Consider the following 19,335-nt stretch of genomic DNA (forward strand, 5'->3'; position numbering starts at 1 on the left):
GTCGCATTAAAACAATTGTCACGATTTCTTTCATGTCATTAAATTTGATTAAAAATGAAGAAAGGAGGGTGTCTCAACACAGGAGGTGCAGGACTGTATATCTGCAGGAGAAGAATAATCCACACCAAGTGGGTGTGATAGAGACTAGAAATAAATAGAAGATCCCAAAATAGCAAGTTCTGAAGTGTGTTTTTCCTTTTACACCATTGCATTTTGCCAAAAAAAAAAAAGAAAAATATGTTGCATTTCGAGTTACATCTAATATTATAGAGCATCTGCAAAACAGGCTCAGTTCTGTTATTACTGATAATATAATAGATTTATCACTAGTCTTTTATTTTTCTTTATTGTCTTTTATTAAAGTGCTTAATTATCTGTGATTAAAAGACAAAAAACTGTTATAAAGCACTCCTCCTTCCATAAATCTTACACAAACATCTTTTGATTAAACGTTTCACCATATTAATGAGTATATTTTTGTTGTCGTTTTCCTCATCTGACAGCGTACTTGTAAAATCTATGCGTTGTTAGCCGTAGACTATGTGTTACCAGTTTCTTTAAGTTGAGGTGTTATTTTAGAAATAATAGTATATTAGAATGAGTGCATTAATACAAACCTATCATTTACAGTATGTTACAGTTGGAACTCAATCAAAGCTGCTGTTAGAAAAATATAATTAATCCACAGCCTTTGATTTAAGAATTCAACAGCGTTGTGATAAAATGTAATTTAACACTTTAGGTCTGCATTTGGCCAAATAATAGGTTTGGTAATTCAGAAATACTAGAGAAGTTGGGAACAGGTACAACCATTAACACTGCCTTGTGCTATGTAACTGAAGTACCGTTATCAGTTGCTAGCTTCACCACCGCCATATTTAATAGCGAGGTATTATTTAAATAGCGTTCTTGCTTTAGCTGTCACATCGGGATATTGACACTTTAGCCATTTATCTCTCCTGCCAGGAGATATTGACTCAACTGAGTTGTAAAAAAAAAAAAAAAAAAAAAGCTTTTGTGTCATAAACTCTGTCTTGTCAATGGAACCTGAATGAAAACCTCCTGTTCAATATGTTCTATCTGTACAGTCTATTAGACAAATCATGCTATATACCTCTGTAGGAGCCTGAAGGAGCTTTACCATCATCATAAAAATTATTTAGAGTATATAAATGGTAGTTAACTCAAGATTGTAATACTATATGAGAAATGGCCTAAATAGTGTAAAACAGTGATGCATCATAAGGGGAAAAAATTTTATTTCTTAATTGCATTATATTGGTACCTTTTGAGTCACAAAAAACGAACTGCAAATTTGTCTGCATAAATTAAAATCCTAAAGGTAATCAGAATTGTATTTTCCTTTTAATAATTCACCCTGCTTTCATCGTACCCTTTGTAGGTAAAGATGTCATTATGCATAATTAATATTCTAAGGAAACGAAGTTACCAATCAATCCAACATCAAGAACGAACAACAAACATCCGCTTTCTGATCTGACGTGCAAGTTGAAAGCACTTCAGTCCTGTCCTGTTATAAAGTCTACAAAAGACCAGTGGGTGTATTAATATGAATTTGAAGCGTATTAGGAGTAAAGCATATTTTACATTCATTAAGGTCTTCCAGCAATATTGATTTATCACATCCTGTATTATTGCATCTGCAGCACACACCAGAGTTCAGTCAATTAATGGTGACACTATTGACTTGGCTTTTTTTTTTATGCATAATTAACTTTTTTTTTTTTTATCCTGGTCCTACCTGGAGCTATTTACAAACAGCAGGCGTATCAAATTTTAGAAGAACCATACCAAGAATGGGAAGCGCTACATCATTGCTTTCAAATCATGCCGGTTGCTGGATGTGTGGTGAGAAACACTAAGCTAAAGAAAGAGAAAGAAAAAAAAAGAGGACAACAGCTATAGAGACACTGTCCACAATATTGAAACCACTCCATGTTGCCTGTCCTCAGGGCAAAACTATTGCCTGTAGCATTAAAACATAAAAGAGAGACAACAAAAGCAAACGCTGGAAAGAGCCTAGTGTAGAATATCTGGGTTTTAATTTAACCTGATTAGGTTGTAATTGCCAAATAAGTGTGTCTAACATTTTCATTGACTCACCAGGTTCATTATTCGGCCACTAGGAAAAAAACTAAACTATATTAATAAAATAGTTGTCAGGATGACTAAATGTAGTGCCAGCACAGGGATAAGGAGGGGCATGGAGAATGTAATGTTTCAAAAAATTATTTAAAAAAAAGAGTTTGATGTTGTCTGTAGCTGTCACTCACTATTGGTTATTTGCACTTCACAAAATGTCACACAGAAGCTGTTTGATGAAGTAATGGCCTCAGTGCCATGAATGTAGCATGAGCTGTAGAATCGGGTTTCCTTCTGAGTGTGTCGTGCGGTTACGGTTGTGTGATGTGGTGTGGAGATGAATCCGATTTTGCGAGAAGTGGAGAGATGAGAGATAGCAGAGTGAAGAAAATCACATTAGCAAACATCCAGATGGAACGCAGATAAAGCACTCAGGGTGGCTGAGCCATGCCTGGCATCAGGGTGGGATGCTGTAGTCTTACGAATTAAATGAACATACCGATGTTGCCCGCATTTTACCTGCATGTGCTGGACTGTACGACAGTAAACCTGTGTGTGTGTGTGTGTGTGTGTCAGTGTGTCTCCACGCTTGAACGCTGGCCTGCTGGTGTGACTCTGTGGGCAGCTTCCTGCACTGTGTCATCCTCAGGCTGAGTCAGCTCAATGAAAAGGAGATGGAAGAGAGCCAGATTCAGATCCACCCTTTATCCCTGGGCCCTCGCTACCTCCAGCACAGCACAGAGACACGGCTGATACCCTTCAGCATTTCCCACTTGAGAATATTCGAGATAATCCTGTTGTAAATTAGCCTGTGCACTGACCTAATTGTGTTGTAAATTCCAGGATTCATGGTAATTTGAATCAGTCCTGTTGTGAATCAGCCATTAAAAAAAGATAGCCTGTCTCATTAAAATTCTTGACATGAAGGAGGAGGCACTGAGTGCACTAAATCTGAGTCACTATATTGTCTATCTTCGGAATTATAGATTCACAGTCGCATTTATTCTAGTTGAATGCTCAGTTCAAGGTAAGTGGCCCAAATAACCCCTAAGTTATAAAGTTATTTAAATAATAAAGTGTACGTGTGTGTTGGTGTGTGGAACACTTACAGTACTCAGGCTCAGTATGCGATATGGTAATGATGACATGGAGTGTGTAGCTGGTTTATTTATTATCCTTGGCTCTCATTTATGACCAGATGGTTTTGCCCTCTATCTCAGAGGTGAATGTGTGCATGTTAATAACTGGTTAGCGTTCATAAAAGACAAAAGGTAAATCATTCCACGTCATATTTACTGTACTGACTCATATCGAGTAAGTCGTACGGCACCGCTGATGGATAGAGGACACGGGTCTCAACAAGTGCAGGTTGAGTATGCTAGGTAGGTCTTTATTCTTCCCAGATTTTTCAGCCATTTTGACCATTTTATTGGGAAAACCTACCAGTTTATTGCTTCATTCTTCTACACTCACTCTCTGTTTTCCATCTGTTGCTTTGCATAATTTCTCCCCTTCAAAACATCCATTTGAGTGATACTCAAATTATGGACGATGTAGCACCATCTCACATAGTATTGTTTCTGTCAATTGGTCTCCCAAGTGATACAATAGAAGAATATTTCTCCTGCTAAAAGTTCGATAAGTCCAAGAGAGCATAATTGGCCGTGTTTTCCGGGGTTGTAGTCTGGGATTGTTTTCAAAACATGCCAGTCGAGGCCATTTGTGTTGTTATGTATGTGTTGGAGGGAAGATAATGTATTCTGCCATGTCTGTTCAACCGTCTTCCGAATCTTAAAGAGCATTTTCAATAAACTACCACGATCTTCCCCTTCTTCCCCAACCCCCTGTCTTTTTTAGTGAGAGAGGAGTATGTGGCGACCTTCAAGGGCTCGGAGTACTTCTGTTACGACCTCTCTCCAAACCCCATCCAGAGCAGCAGCGATGAGATCACGCTCTCCTTCAAGACCCTGCAGCGCAACGGATTGATGCTCCACACGGGAAAATCGGCTGACTACGTCAACCTGGCACTGAAGAACGGTGCCGTCTCGTTGGTCATCAACCTGGGCTCTGGGGCCTTCGAGGCCCTGGTTGAGCCCGTCAATGGGAAATTTAATGACAATGCCTGGCATGATGTGAAGGTTACCAGGAACCTCCGTCAGGTAACCGCGCACAAAAGGTGGTGGTCGAGATTGGATAAGATTCGATTTATTATAAAAGCAACAGGAACAGGAAGCTTTCTCTTTCCATAGCGCTAGCAGTAGATAAGTATTTGTGGCATTAAGTTGCACTAAAAATAGAAGTCATAAATCTTCAATGGCTGCCTGGCCAGGAGTTGAAATGTTAATATCCATAATGTCCTGGCATAAGAGATTCTAACTCAGATTAATGATGTTAATGCTGGTATAAAACCGCAGGCAGGATAATAGACACCTTGTATCATTGTATTAGTAAGACTGTGTGAAGTCTTTTCAGTTACAGACACGTAGATGTGCTTCAAACCTGAGGAAAAAAAAAAGTCTTAGACTTAAGCACTAAATTTGCTTGCTAGAGCACAATACTGTATAAAAGCATAAAAAAATAGAAGACACTACAAGAGTACACTCATCACTCAGTACATTTAATCAAATATACACAGAAACACATGTCTAGGCTTTGCAGTGTCAAGATTCGCAAGGCGTAATATAGAAGTATATAAATGATTTGTGTGTAGTGTGCCAGTGAATAGAGGAATCGAATTGTTAAAAAATAGCGAATTTACGGCCTTCGAGCAGTAAGTTTGTGGGAAGTTTATGGCAGACCAGCTGAATTCCTGATGAAACAGCACTGGGAGCACTTTGGTGCCAAACTCTAGTCTGCTTCTCCTCTTCTTCTCTTTCTTTGCTCTTTTCTAAATGTTACTAACCTGCTTTTTGGGGAAAAAAAGAAACTAACCTCTCATCCATGGAATGTGTCATTTACTAACCAGTTACCTCTTACTAACGTGCAACGCTGATGTACTAACCTTGGCAACAGACCATCTTTTTTGACTGAGGAATGGTGTTCTGTTTTTTAATTTCCTTTCTCCCCCCTTTTCCACAAAGCACTCAGGCATTGGACACGCTATGGTAAACAAACTACATTGTTCGGTAGATATCATTCTAATTGTTTCTTAGTTTGGGTTTGCCGTGTGTCTATTTTCCTTTCTTTGACCCGTAGACATCAATACTTAACAAAAAAAATGGGGGAAACTGCGGTTGGTACTCTTTTTACGCTTACTTCCCCCACCCTGCCCAAGTCCCCCTTTTCTTTATGGTATCATCTGTTTAATTTATCCCATCTGTTTTTCGTCCCGTCCATGTTTTTGATTTCAATTATTACCTTAGTGTTCGTTTTTGTTGTGTGAAATGTTGCTCACTGGCTGGTCTCAGTCCGCTGGCTCCGTGTGTGTCTCAATGGTCCAGCAGCACCATGGGCCTTCACTCCGCATGGCGTTGATATTCATCACCCCTTTACTAACATCTCTGTGCTGCATCAGGCCATTTGAGACTAACAGCGGTGGCTGCTTAGTATTTTTTGTTTTTGTTTTTTTTGTTTCTATCCTTTATTGTATCTTGATTTTGCTTTCGTATTCCAAGTGAGCAAGCTGCATGTACGAACACACCAACACACACGCACACACATACACACTCTCCTGTGATTGGTCTCATTAGCTGTGCTCACTGTTTGTGGTCCTCTCTCTCTCTGTCTCTCTTTCTCTCCCTTTTATTCCTGTCCAATTTAAATCCCAGAAAATAATTGTTCTTTTCTCTTTCGTTGTACGCATGCAGGGAGGGAGAGATCATGAAGCCTGCTTCCCATTCAGTCCGAGCTGTGTGAAATGTGTGTGGCTCTAATTGCCTGTGCTTTCATTCCTAACCCCTGTGGCATGCTGTGTCCTTTCTTTTACATTATATGGAAACATAGACATGACAAGTAGCCAACTTTCACTGTACATAAGCAATACTAACTTTTAGCATACACATGCTACTAACACCATTCTTGTGTCTGCTGATTTATCTTTGTTTTCCACTACTGGCAATACTAACACCGAGTGTGGGCATCTGTGCCACTCACTCTCTCAACTAACCTAACTTAACTTTATCTAACCCCTACTGTGGGTCTGGCAGACTAGAACTAAACACCAAAATGAAAACGTCTAAAGACAAACATGTGTAATATCTCTTTCTTGAAACAGACATGAAAATGGGTTTATTATTTAAAAAAAAAATCAAACAAACAACAACAACAACAAAAATATTGAAAGAATTATTAAAAGCGAAAACAAGATAACTAATTATCCAAATCCTTACGAGGGGGACTAAAGCCCTATATCAGCATTCAAGTTATGTGTGAGTATAGCGTGTCCTTTCCCTGTGCTTTGTTGTCTAGGTTACTATATCCGTGGATGGGATTCTCACCACCACTGGATATACACAAGAGGACTACACCATGCTTGGCTCCGATGACTTTTTCTACGTCGGGGGCAGCCCCAGCACTGCCGACCTGCCAGGATCTCCTGTTAGCAACAACTTTATGGGCTGCCTCAAGGAGGTATGCACACACAAACACGAACATGAAATGGTTTATCAGTCACGTTCATCTTAACGCAACTTGGTTGCACTGGCATTTCTCAGTTAAAAAAATATGCTGCTGACCTTTTAGTATTTAAATTTATCAGTTGAGTTTGCGTATTTGGACGTGGATAATGACTGAGAAATGTCAGCATTGTAGTTGTACCACAGTCAAGAAAGGGTAAAATAAAATTGACATGGTTTACATATATACTGATGTATGTGTCTTTAAGTGGAAATTATTTATATGAAACCCAACGACTAGCCCTTTAATACATGTCTGACACTAGGCACATCCCTCTTGGATATCCTGCTAAGGGAGTTAGTGTTAGGTAACACGTGCATTAGAAGAGATGCTAATGAACATTTATAAATTTGACCTAACGATGTGCTGCACAAACCTGCTGGGGTTCATTGCAAATGAACACACTGGCTAGCAGCAGCAGTAGTGGGTAAGCCATTAGGTCAAGTTTCGGAGAATATGGGGAGAATGAGGTGGACACTCTTACAGTACAGTGGTTAAATATTGTGAGAATCAGTACAAATTACTGAACAGCAATTTACTAGTTGAGGCTCCAGGGTTGTGGGTTCGATTCCCTCCCCGGGTCTGTGTGCATGGAGTTTGCATTTTTCTCCCTGTGCTTGACGGGTTTTCTTCTACAGTCCAAAGACATTCCGATTAGGTTAATACTGTAGGTCTTCCCAAATTGCCTGTAGTGTGTGAAAGAGTGTGTGGTTTATGCATGTGTGCGCTGCGATGCACTGGCACTCTGTCCAGGGTGTATTCCCAAAGTTTCCTGGGATAATAATAATGATTGTACATTTTATTTATAATCTACTTTATATTTAAAGCAAATCTCAAAATGCTAAACATTAATTTAACCCAAAAGCTCTGATAAAAAGATAAGCTTTAAGACCAGATTTAAAATCATCAACAGTCTGTGGCATCTTCAGATACTCTGGAAGAACATTCCACAGCCTAGGTGCCGCTGAGCAAAAAGCCAGATCTTTCATAGTATGCAGCTTGGTCTTCGGGGGTTTCAGAAGATGTACTGAGACAGATTGGAGGTTGCATGTAGATATCTGTTAAGTAATACGTTCTTTGAGATAGGGAGGGGCATCCCCATAGATGCACTGGTGGGTAACAATGGCAACCTTGTATTCGATTCTGAATGAAACAGGGAGCCAATGAAGAGATTTAAGGATGGGCGTAATGTGGTCATATTTACCTGCTCGCATCAGGATCCTAGCAGCATACTTTTAAATTAACAGTACTGTAGTTTTTGAAGGCTTTTTCCAGAAGTCCCAATGAGGAGTGCATTGCAGAAGTCCAGCCTGAAGGAGACAAACGCATGGACTAACTAGATAGGCTCCAGTGTTCCTGCCACCCTGTATAGTATAAGCAATATACTGTAGAACATGAATGAATAAAATTTTAAAGAAAGCTTGGTAGAGGTCATAGTAATGATAATGGGCATATATAAATTTGATTTGAATTTGGTGATCTTGTAAGCATTTTAGATTTTGACTACAGTGATACCTATAAAAATTGTGTACTGTATTTCTCGTACTATATATGGACTTAAAACATGCCCACGTTCTCAGCGCTGACCTTCAAGCCACACCTACACAGCCCTACTCTCTTTTCCATTCATGGACTTTAAAAAAACACCTCCTGTGGTGTTGAAATTGTAATTATTTTATATAGTGGCTTGTCCCATTAGAGGTGTCTCTTTAGACATTACAGTCGCATCACTTTTTTCTGCCCTGTATAACACCAAGTCTTCTGCATCAACAACTAACAGAATTATTTATCAGTCTGTGCTGCTTTTCCAGTGCAGGGCCCATAAACTGCCTCCAACACACACTGAGCACAGCTGAATTGCATTCGCTAATTAATATTTTGCTGATGAGGTTGCTTCACATCTGAAGACTGCTAATTTGAAAATAGGTCACAGATCGTCAACAGCAGCAGTAATAAACAAAATAAACAAGAGCGTGACAAACAGGATAAATAACCTTTCAGAATAAGAGGAAGCTAAAGGTTTGACTAATAGGGTAAATAAGCTTTCTATTAGTGGGAAAAGCTCTCTCTGAGGGGTGCTCTGTGATCTTAGTGTTTTACACTGGAAAGAAACATGGGGGAATTCAGCTTCTGGTAGAAAGAATAATGCTATATATATATATATATATATATATATATATATATATATATAGCATTTCTTCTACCACCACTATTAATCTATATTTATCTATATAGATTAAGTAAGAGAGTAAGAGTACTGAGAGAGAGAGTACTTAATCGACTCATCATTTCTTTATATTAAATTAAAGAAACATTTTCAATGTACCTCTATATATATACACTGTAATATCTATATACTGTATATATCTATATCTATATCTATCTATATATATATATATATATATATATATAGAGAGAGAGAGAGAGAGAGAGAGAGAGACATTGGAAATATTTCTTTAATTATATAAAATAAAAATATAATAATAATATATATATATATATATATATATATATATATATATATATATATAGTAACAACCTCAGCAGCAACCTACACCACTTAAACCACTCAGCATTCAGTATCACCTATACTAATACTTAACAAGTTCAAGTTCAATATATATGGTTGTAATGTATATGGTTGTAATGTCTTTTTTATTGTCATTACAACCATATACAGTTAGTACACAGTGAAACAAAACAACGTTCCTCCAGGACCAAGGTGCTACATGCAACATAAATTTACAACATAAATTACCATAGACACTAAACTAGCTAACCAAGAGGCCTAGTTAGCTGGCTAGCAGAGACAGGACAGAGAGACCATCACCGGCCTGATCATCTGTCATCATGAATTTATATACAGTATATATATATATATATATATATATATATATATATATATATATATATATATATATATATATAAAATACAAGAAAGTTTTGCTTTTTGGTAGCAAAATATGAATACTTTTGAACAGTTCTGTATATAAAATCTTTCTTAAATTCTGTATCCCATTAGGTTTTTACGTTTTATCTATTGAAGGGCTCCCTGTTTTATTTACGTACATTTATTGAGCCAGTTGTGAAAAAGTGTTTTTCAGATTCTAAAACCTGAAAACATTTAGGGCAGTCTGAAAAATCTTAAATTAGCTGCATTTAAAGTCATTAATGTACAGTTCTTTTAAACATTAAACTATTACACCTACTGCCAGCCACTTTCCTGACCATAGGCTACTCTAAGCCTGTTATGTTGTTGCATTAAGCTATTCAAAGGTGTGGGTGACTGTGATTTTGTTATGGTTAAATGGGTTTCGGTACTCTGCTTCACATCATGCCTACAAACACCCTTAACCTGTGATAACATCACTGTAACACATTGTCTTTTTTTCCATATAGCTCTATTTTTTGAGTATGTGCTGTGAACTCTCAGGGCACACAGAGAAAGAGTACCGCTTTCTATAGAATGTTAAGCAGAAAAAATGTTGTATTTCAAAAAAGGCTTATAAAAAGTAGACTGATAGAACAACCCTACTGTTGCCTTCAGTATTGCTATCTACTGTACATGAGGTAAGGAATGATTCATTTAACAATGTTTAAATTAAGGTTAGAACTTTTTTTTAGGTTTCACTCTAGTAAAATACATAAATTGAACAAAAGTAAATAATGGTAACATCTGCTAGTTATTTTTTTTTAGGGTAACATATAATTAAGTGCATTGCAAACTTCATTTATTTCATTAAAATACATAAGGATTATAGACACAATATCAACTTTTAAGAGCTACGTAAGGCCACATAATTTTAGTTTGCTGTAGATTTTAAGCTTTAAATGTAGTGACACTGAAAACTGCACTAGTCTTATATCTGACTAAGTGTGCTTAAATGGACAATACCAAAATTCTGGATAAAAAAAGAAAAGGAAACAAACAACGGTCACCCTAAATCGAGCTCAAATGAATTGAGATGCACAAAAATCTATTTATACCGCAAAAACAATTAGAAGCTAATGGTAGCTAGAATCAATAGCATAACATAATTGTTGTAACATTAGATAATACAGTATTTATACACACCAAAATAAAGTGCAACTTCATTGCTGTAGAAATGAGATTGCAGCAGATTTTATTGTGATGCTTTTCTTTAAATTGACAGTTTACGACTTGCTGGTTGAAACGATATCTTGCATATTTACAGCGCGGATATGTTGTCATGTTAAATAATGCTGTTTAAGAGACCGGATAGATATAGAACAGATTTGTTGATTAGGATACTGCTCAGATCAAACACGTGGCTTTCGGTACAACTCAACTGTGTGTCATTGTATTGACACACCTGACCAAATGAACAGCACGGTTCAGGTTCAGCGAAGGCGCTTTGAAGCTAAAGCCTTCATCTCAAAAGCTACACACAAGAAATCGATGAGTTTGTTTGTCGGGGTGTGAAGGTGCAGCTTGTGATGCAGCAGATGTCCGGATTGCTACCATTAGTGGAGCTTTGTCCGCGCATTCACGTGTAATCCCTTTCTTGGGCCGTGCCGTAATGATGTCATTTCTCCAGATTAGAAGGTCTTCTAAAGGTCTTAAACCTGCAAACACAAAGGTGTTAATCCTACATACTCAGCCAATAAGCTGCAGCAAGAACATCTTTTCTACTCTTTCACACCAGATCGGTATAATTATAATGGTCACGAACTCGACTGCTATATTTATTACAGGTACGCATTCGTAAATGTAGTACAGTTTCACTGTGTGTACTTGGTAATTAATTCTATCCATCATTAAGAGGTTTTATCTTACTCTAACCAACCTCATAACCTTTGCTCTAGATATTCTAGCGTACTGATGGTCCAGTTCATGTCACACAGATACACACGTCTGAGTCCTGTTCTTGTCCCTGCCTTAACCCCTGTAATTCATTCCCCGCTAGAGACACAGTGCCTTATTAGATATAAGATGTAATTTTCTCCAATTTTATGAAGTGCACAAAGTGGACAGGTCAGAGGAAAAAAAAAAAAAGCAGTGTACCTCGTTAATTGCAGGAACGTCTTTAGTGTCTGCCTGTGTGATTGGCATTTCTAAAGAATCATCAGTATCCCTTCATTGTATCCGCATTCCATTATCTCTTTCTTGGCTCAAATCGAAATGGAATTAAAAGAGGGAGATATTGAACGCTTAACAGATTGTTACTGGTTCAAAAATCACAGCATTTCAGTCATGTGGAGAAAAGAAAGGAGGAGTGGAACAAAAAAAAATGTCTTTCTAAAATAGCTCTTACACAAAATTACACTAACTCAGTGCGATCTCACACACCAGATCAATCATTAACACAGATATGATAGAAAATGCACTCTCATGCTGATTTGTTCAAGATATCATTTTTTTTCTGGTTTCAAGCACAGCAATGTATTCGTGTTACTCATTCAGCTAAAAAGTTAATGCAGAAGTGCAAAAAAAAATCCCAATATGTATTCCAACTTAATTATTATATTCCAGTATAATCAGTTTAGCCAATTTCTACAGTACATGTAGTAATTTAACTTGATTTTTTAATTCCCAGATTTTTTTTTCCTGTAAAGATTTTAAAGATTTCATATTTCAGTTCAGTAAAGTGTTCACATATACCATACTTTCAGTTCACAACCATTTCCTCTATGTATTTCACACCTTTAAAGATCAATCAGAGAAACGTCATATGAGCTTTATAAATATAATTATACTATTATAGATAGTCTTTTATCTATTATAGTATAATTTCTGCAGGATACTTTCGTTCTGAACCTGCGATGATTTATTGACAGTAGGCACTAAGTAGTTGTTTAGATAAGTGAATACATTTTTTTTTCTAAAAATTTCTCTGTCTCTGTTTTACTCTTCGTTTTGCATGTAAAGGTTGTGTACAAGAACAACGATGTGAGGTTGGAGCTGTCTCGTCTGGCCAAACAAGGTGACCCTAAGATGAAGGTTAGTGGAATGGTGGCTTTTAAGTGTGAGAACGTGGCCACGCTGGACCCTGTCACCTTCGAGACCCCTGAGTCCTACATCACCCTCAGCAAATGGACTGCTAAGAAAGCCGGTTCCATCTCCTTCGATTTCCGCACCACCGAGCCCAACGGACTGCTGCTCTTTAGCCATGGCAAGCCCAAGCAGCAGCAGCAGAAGGACCCCAAGGGCCCCAAAACTATGAAGGTGGACTTCTTCGCCATTGAGATGCTCGACGGCCATCTTTACCTTTTACTAGACATGGGCTCTGGCACGACCAAGACCCGGGCCGTCAACAAGAAGGTCAATGATGGAGAATGGTACCATGTGGACTTTCAGCGGGATGGCAGATCAGGTATTTATTCTTGTTGTTTTTTTTGTGGTATGTGTTGCTGATTTATTGAAGTTACAATTAAATTATACAAGATTAAATTATTCAACCTAAAGGCATTCTACAAACTCTGAAATTTCAGTGCGCTTTCAAAAAAACTAATAAAAAACCCCACAATAAATGGCCTTATTTCCATACATAATTCTGTTTATTGTACCTTTAAGTGTAGATTTAGCCATGCAGGAGATGGATTCTTGTCGGCATTTAATGTGTTGCCTCGAATATGAATGGGCACGTAAGCCTGAAGACGCTCCGGCAGTTTGGGATTTAAATACGAACGGCCCCATCCTTTCCGTCTTCCTCTCGCTCACTTTCACTATTTTCTCTGCACAAGTTGCTATGGAAACCAGAAGTCGGTCTCCCAAAGGATAGAGAGTGTTAGCGATTGGCACTGCCCAGGAGAGACAGTACATCCCTCATTCCTCCCCTCCTCCTTCACTTCCTTCCATCAACCACATTTTTGCCTAAAGTCTGGATAGTGGTCTTTTAAGGTCCTCTGTCCTTCCAGCAGCCGAACTTATTTGCCCTATTGATGTGCGGCTTCTTTCCTATGTGAAAAACGCTCGTCTCCGTCTTCTCTCCAGTGATAGATATGCAGGTCACCTACATTAATTCTGACACGCAGAGCGAGCGAGAATTATGTGGGGAAAATTAAATGGCGCATGGAGCAATTACGAAATCAGATTTCTAAAGCAAGAGTGGTATTTTAGTTTCACGGTAATGCAGTATTCAATTGAGATTTAATAGGGCTCAGCTAAAAGAAAGAGCAATAGAAAGAGAGAGAGACAGAAAGAGAGAGAGAGAGAGAGAGGCGACATCCCTGTTTTTTTTTTTACACTGTATTTTTCTTCCAAGCGTACTCCATAGACACTATCCGTGAAGCTCAATTCCATCATGTCTTTAAAACGAGATTAGCATAAGCCTCCTAATACAGTGTTGCATTGTTGCCATGGTGAGTTTGGTCACATTTTAATGGCATGGAAAAGAAGAAGAAGAAGATGAAAAAAAGATTGGCAGGGTACAGCAATCTGAAACGGGACTGACAGATGGGAGCTTCACTGTGTGCCAAACAGAATGAGCTATGCTGTGTCACTGCAGCCTGTATGAATTGGCTGCCTACACACACACTCACACACACACACATGCATGCACCCACACATAGCAAAGAGAATCATACATGCACAGGGTGTTTATGGGTGCATTTATGTGTAAGTGCATATGTGTGCATATATACAGTACACATAATACACTACAGTATGTATGGATGCTTACGAGCCGTATGTTTGTTCAGTGCTTGAGCGTATACTGTGGGTACCTTTGTGTGTGTGTGTGTGTGTGTGTGTGTAAGAGGAAGTATAAAAGCAGGCCCACCATACGGTAGTGCCATGCTGTGTAATCTGTGAGCACTGAGAACCAGCGGCTGGATGATGGAGCATGCTCATTACTATTGACCTGAGAGAGATGCTTGGCTGCTGTCTGGGACGGTAATCGCCAAGTTCGGCACACTGGACAAGATGGTGTGTGTGTGTCAGGGAGAATGATGTCGTGTTACAGTTTTAATTTCCAGAAGCAATATCCACATCCACTCATGAAATTTACAATACATTACATATAATAAAGACACTTTATAAGAAGAATCTCAGCTGTAATGTGACACCTAGTGTGTGGCAGATGGGTCCAAAATCATCTGTGTGCTATTAACTATCACTTGTCATAATATTATATTTGCAAATGCTGTTTGTGTAAAATTTTGCATTTCTAACATTCCATTTATGATACCATTTATTTGAACATGTAGCTAAGCATTTACAGTAGATAGCTTTTACAATATTATCAATGTAATAATACCGTCACATGGTCACCCAAGACAATTATTGGCACCCAAGGCTCACAAGCGGAGACCAATGGCCAGCCTAGCTGGATCAATCTCACAGAAAAGCCAACACAGAACAAATTGCTAAAAAAAAAGAGAGTTAATGCTCCTGTACACCCAGTGCACAACAGCCTACCGCATATGAGGCCCTGTAGGCAAAGAGCCCAATACTTCTGACCCAGGCGCCCAAACTCCCCAGATCATAATAAGATTGAGCCATCCCATTGGACAAACAAACAAATCCAATTCGTGGGGGCCTAACTCTGCAACCCATAGGACCCAAGGTATCCAGGATCAATGGGGAACACACCCCAGTGGGACCAGGGGAACCCAAAACCTAGGCAGCTAGGTTTAATTATGGCTGATTGGTGTATATGGGGTATTACATTACACTCCCAGTGTGACCTGACCTGATTGCTGTAATGCTTTTGTAACAGTGTAGATATCTTACATACAGTATACAGTGTATATTTACACATGTACAGTAGCCACACGGACATTAAAGACATTTAATACTATAAAGTGTGACCAAGAAAAAAAAATAAAACATGTCAAATCAGTTTAGTGTGTCTGTAATAGACAGGCTTGAGGTTTAAATTTAAAGTTTGAATTATTTATCAGCAGTCTATTTCTTCCGTCCTTTACTCTCACTGCCTGTATTTCATTTCTTACAGCTACACCAATTTACTCTGGTTGAGGAATAAATAGTTTGTGTTTCACTGCACAATAAAGGTCTTATGCTGCAAATGGCCAATGTCGCTCATATTTTAAATTATAATTCCGCTTTAGTGAACTCAGGCGGTTGAACAGTAATAAACAGGGCTCGGCTAGCTCCGCATGTACATTAAACTTCTGACTGCTAGCAAATAATATCTCCCTATTTGTCATTGCCTTTAAGGCATGAAAAATGGAAGGGGGCATGGGGGGGGGTATGCAGAATTACACTGTGGATTTAAATGTTGTTAGTAAACTGTCTTCAAGAAAACAATGAGGCTGATTTCGAGTCCATGAAAGAGTTTTAATATCATTAGAGTCAATGAGAGGTACTGCCTTGAAGGCATCTTGTAATCAGTTATATGAACTCTGGAACCCGAGTCTAAGGGAAGAACTCTAGGTGGCACTGAAATTAAGCTGTTTAAATATTTGCATTGCCAAATATATTTACTGCAATAAATAATTCCAAATTTAAATCTATTTCTTAGAGAGAGTATGTTGGAGATTTTATGAAATTGACTTCAAATGGACTGAATGTCCTGATCATTCCATATTCTCTGCTATTAACAGGTTATTTTATATTTCCCATGACCATTCATTGTACTGAGCAACACTGTATCATCCTATACCCACCCCACAGCAATAAAAATCCTATTTCATGCATGTGATCCACATCTCAGGGGTCCAAAGACAGTCATGCTACCTTAATATGTTTCATGACATCATTAGTGTCAGTCATCCAGGGGAAAGTGCCAGGCAAAATCCTTACTAGGGATGGGTATCGTTCAAGAATTTTTTAATATCAGTGTCCAATACCGATACCATGACTTCTAATTAAACTAGCTCTGTCCGGCTTAAGAAAACGCTACACACAAATAATATCTAACATTATTTAAGAGACCCAGTTCATGTCACCAGCACCATATCTAATAGATTAATGTTGAAGTCAGTAAATACAAATATACAAGTTGAAAAATTTATGTTTGCTAAATGATACCTGCCCAAAATCCCAGTTATAGCATCTTCCATATAGCATAAGGGCGAATGTGGTGGTGGACATTTTGAAATATGTTTTTTCGGTCTGGACAGCGATATCTGTTTTATATACAGTATATTTATACATTACCATCAATAGTTTGCATGCATCTTCGAGTGCCTTGGTCTTTTTTGTAAAACAATGCTGAAGGCATCCAAAATATGCAATAGTCTAATTTAAACAGGTGATACATGTATTGAGATGTGTCTGCATAAATACATTTATGCTCTTTAAAGCCTTCATAATGGCTCTGATCTGAGGTGCTGTTACTGTAATTGTTGATTTCAGAGGCTGGTACAGTAGCTCTAGGGTGTAGCTCAGTGTTTAAGATATTGGGGTATGGTTCAGATGGTCCCAGGTTCAAACCCCAGCAGCAAATAAGGGTAAATAAACTTATCCTCTGCAGCAAAGGTAAATTTTGGCCTTACTTTCCTGCCATGGTGTTTAGCCATTAACAGTACATTATGGTGCTTGATGGGTTTTGCAAATGCACTTAATAATGCTCTTATTACAAAAACAAGAACATCCGACCTTCATGTCTTAAAATTGCTCTTATTACAAAAATTGCTCTTATTACAAAAACAAGAACAGCCGTCATTCATGTCTTAAAATTACAACTGACTGTTATGGTTGTCGGTACCTAATTTCATGTCTGTTATTTTATAGTTTTGAAATATCCAGTATTGTTTTAGAATGTAGGAAAATAAATCTAAACTTGTGTCCAAACTATTGACTGGAACTGTATAGCATCACACACAGATAAAATCATCAAGCAAGGAGCATGTTTTTGATAACATCAACCCTATTTGCTGTAGGTGGTTCAGTGGTTAGGGTATTGGGCTATGGTTCGGGAGGTCCCAGGTTCAAATCGTGTGACCACCAAGGCTCTCAACTGCTCAGGTGTATAATGATAGAAAACTGTAAGGCACTCTGGATAAGGGCAAATGTTTAAATTTTATGCATACTTTACACAACGTAGCCAAGCCTCCCAAAATACAATACCTATGTTAGCCCTATGTCTTAGTACTGTAATTATCATGCTGCAAGTTTATTGCCTCACTTATCAAACTTTGGTTCCTATTTGAAGCAATTCAGTCTGTAGTATTGAAGTTCTTACCGAGTTGCTAAAAGAAACTTTAGTGGCTTGGATGACTGAAATACTTCATAGACTATTCTGTATGGTATACTGTAGTTCCTGAAGTTATACTGCACATGGGTTTTAAATCCTCTTGTCCTGGCCAATACTGAGAGTGGTGTTACATTTTATTAAAAAGGCATTAAGTTGAGTCAGTGAACCAACTCAAACAGGGTTCACATCATGCCTGAAAAATCCCATTTTACTATTTATTAAAGTCACCAACTGAGCAGTTTGTAACATTTACAGCTTTCTGCTACCAGCAAGATGAACTGCAGTAGCTAAGAAAAGGGTGACAATCCTTCCCTTTCACCTGAAACATAACTCTGAGTTGTCTTAAGGAAAAGGGACAGCTGAGCGGCACTCTTGTTCACATGGGTGGAATTAATCTCCAGGCGGTAAAAGAAAAATTGTTGTCCGTTGTATAACTATATTATAAGTTTCAGTTTTTAAGGAAAATAAACTTTTGAAATTATACGATTAGAACAGGTATTAGACATTAGACATTCCAGTGTGCAAAGTGCAGTGGGTAGCATTAAACTACAGATTCAATTCTGAGTGCCGGTTACTGTCTACAGTATATATGTCTTTGCATCTTTCCTTAGGTTTCAGCTGGGTTCTCCTGTTTTCTCCTAAAACCTCTTGGTACTCCAGGGTGTATTTCTACTTAGAAGGATAGACACTGGATTCTCTGATATAACTGAAGAAATATGATCCTAACCATCCTTTATTATTATTTTTTTTAAAGGCACCATCTCTGTCAACTCAGTACGTACCCCCTATAATGCTCCTGGAGAGAGTGAGATCCTGGATCTGGATGACACTTTGTATCTGGGTGGTTTGCCAGAAGACCGTGCTGGCCTGGTGTTTCCTACTGAGGTGTGGACTGCACTGCTCAACTATGGTTATGTGGGCTGCGTACGCGATTTGTTCATGGATGGCCAGAGCAAAGACATCCGGCGCATCGCTGAAGCCCAGAGAGCCGTGGGCGTCAAACCTTCCTGCTCCAAAGAACCTCCAAAGCAGTGCCTGAGCAACCCATGCTTGAACAGCGGCTCATGCAGGGAAGGCTGGAACCGTTACGTATGTGACTGCTCGGGGACTGGCTATCTGGGTCGCTCCTGTGAGAGAGGTGAGTCATGGTTTTCACTGTTATTGTAGATTTGGGAGGCGTCTAAAGTCGAGCCCTTTTGACTTTGCATGGCTGTTAAATACAATGTATTTATTTACAAACCAACTGTAAATTTGATCATCATGAAGGACGCTTTAGCGAAGGGATCCATTATTTCCTGAGCTACAATGAGTTGTACTGCAAATCTCTGGCTCTTCTACGGGCAGATACTGCATTGCACTGTATATTGTACATGTTGTAATAGGCCAGACCTGCAAAGTTTTAAGATGGTTGTGGGTTGAAGAGGATGTCCACCCACTCTGTGTCTCTCCACTGTCAGCTTGGCCTTGAAAGAATGTGAGGCAGCCAGCGCAGCTG

At 38.5% G+C, this 19,335-nt stretch overlaps 1 protein-coding gene across 10 annotated transcripts in view; it reads left to right on the forward strand.

Annotated features, from left to right (window-relative positions):
• The window catches only part of nrxn1a (neurexin 1a), a 172,947-nt gene that overhangs the window by 69,361 nt on the left and 84,251 nt on the right, over positions 1–19,335 (forward strand). For 8 of the 10 annotated variants that reach the window (XM_053511427.1, XM_053511429.1, XM_053511434.1 and 5 more), the window contains 5 exons: positions 3,961–4,262; positions 5,184–5,207; positions 6,511–6,672; positions 12,608–13,052; positions 18,595–18,978. In XM_053511427.1, coding sequence (XP_053367402.1) covers positions 3,961–4,262; positions 5,184–5,207; positions 6,511–6,672; positions 12,608–13,052; positions 18,595–18,978 — 1,317 coding nt within the window. The remainder of the gene's footprint in view (positions 1–3,960; positions 4,263–5,183; positions 5,208–6,510; positions 6,673–12,607; positions 13,053–18,594; positions 18,979–19,335) is intronic. The other 2 variants (XM_053511431.1, XM_053511436.1) reach the window with 1 other exon arrangement.

Source organism: Clarias gariepinus, chromosome 14 (assembly GCF_024256425.1).
Source record: "Clarias gariepinus isolate MV-2021 ecotype Netherlands chromosome 14, CGAR_prim_01v2, whole genome shotgun sequence".
Classification (NCBI taxonomy): domain Eukaryota; kingdom Metazoa; phylum Chordata; class Actinopteri; order Siluriformes; family Clariidae; genus Clarias; species Clarias gariepinus.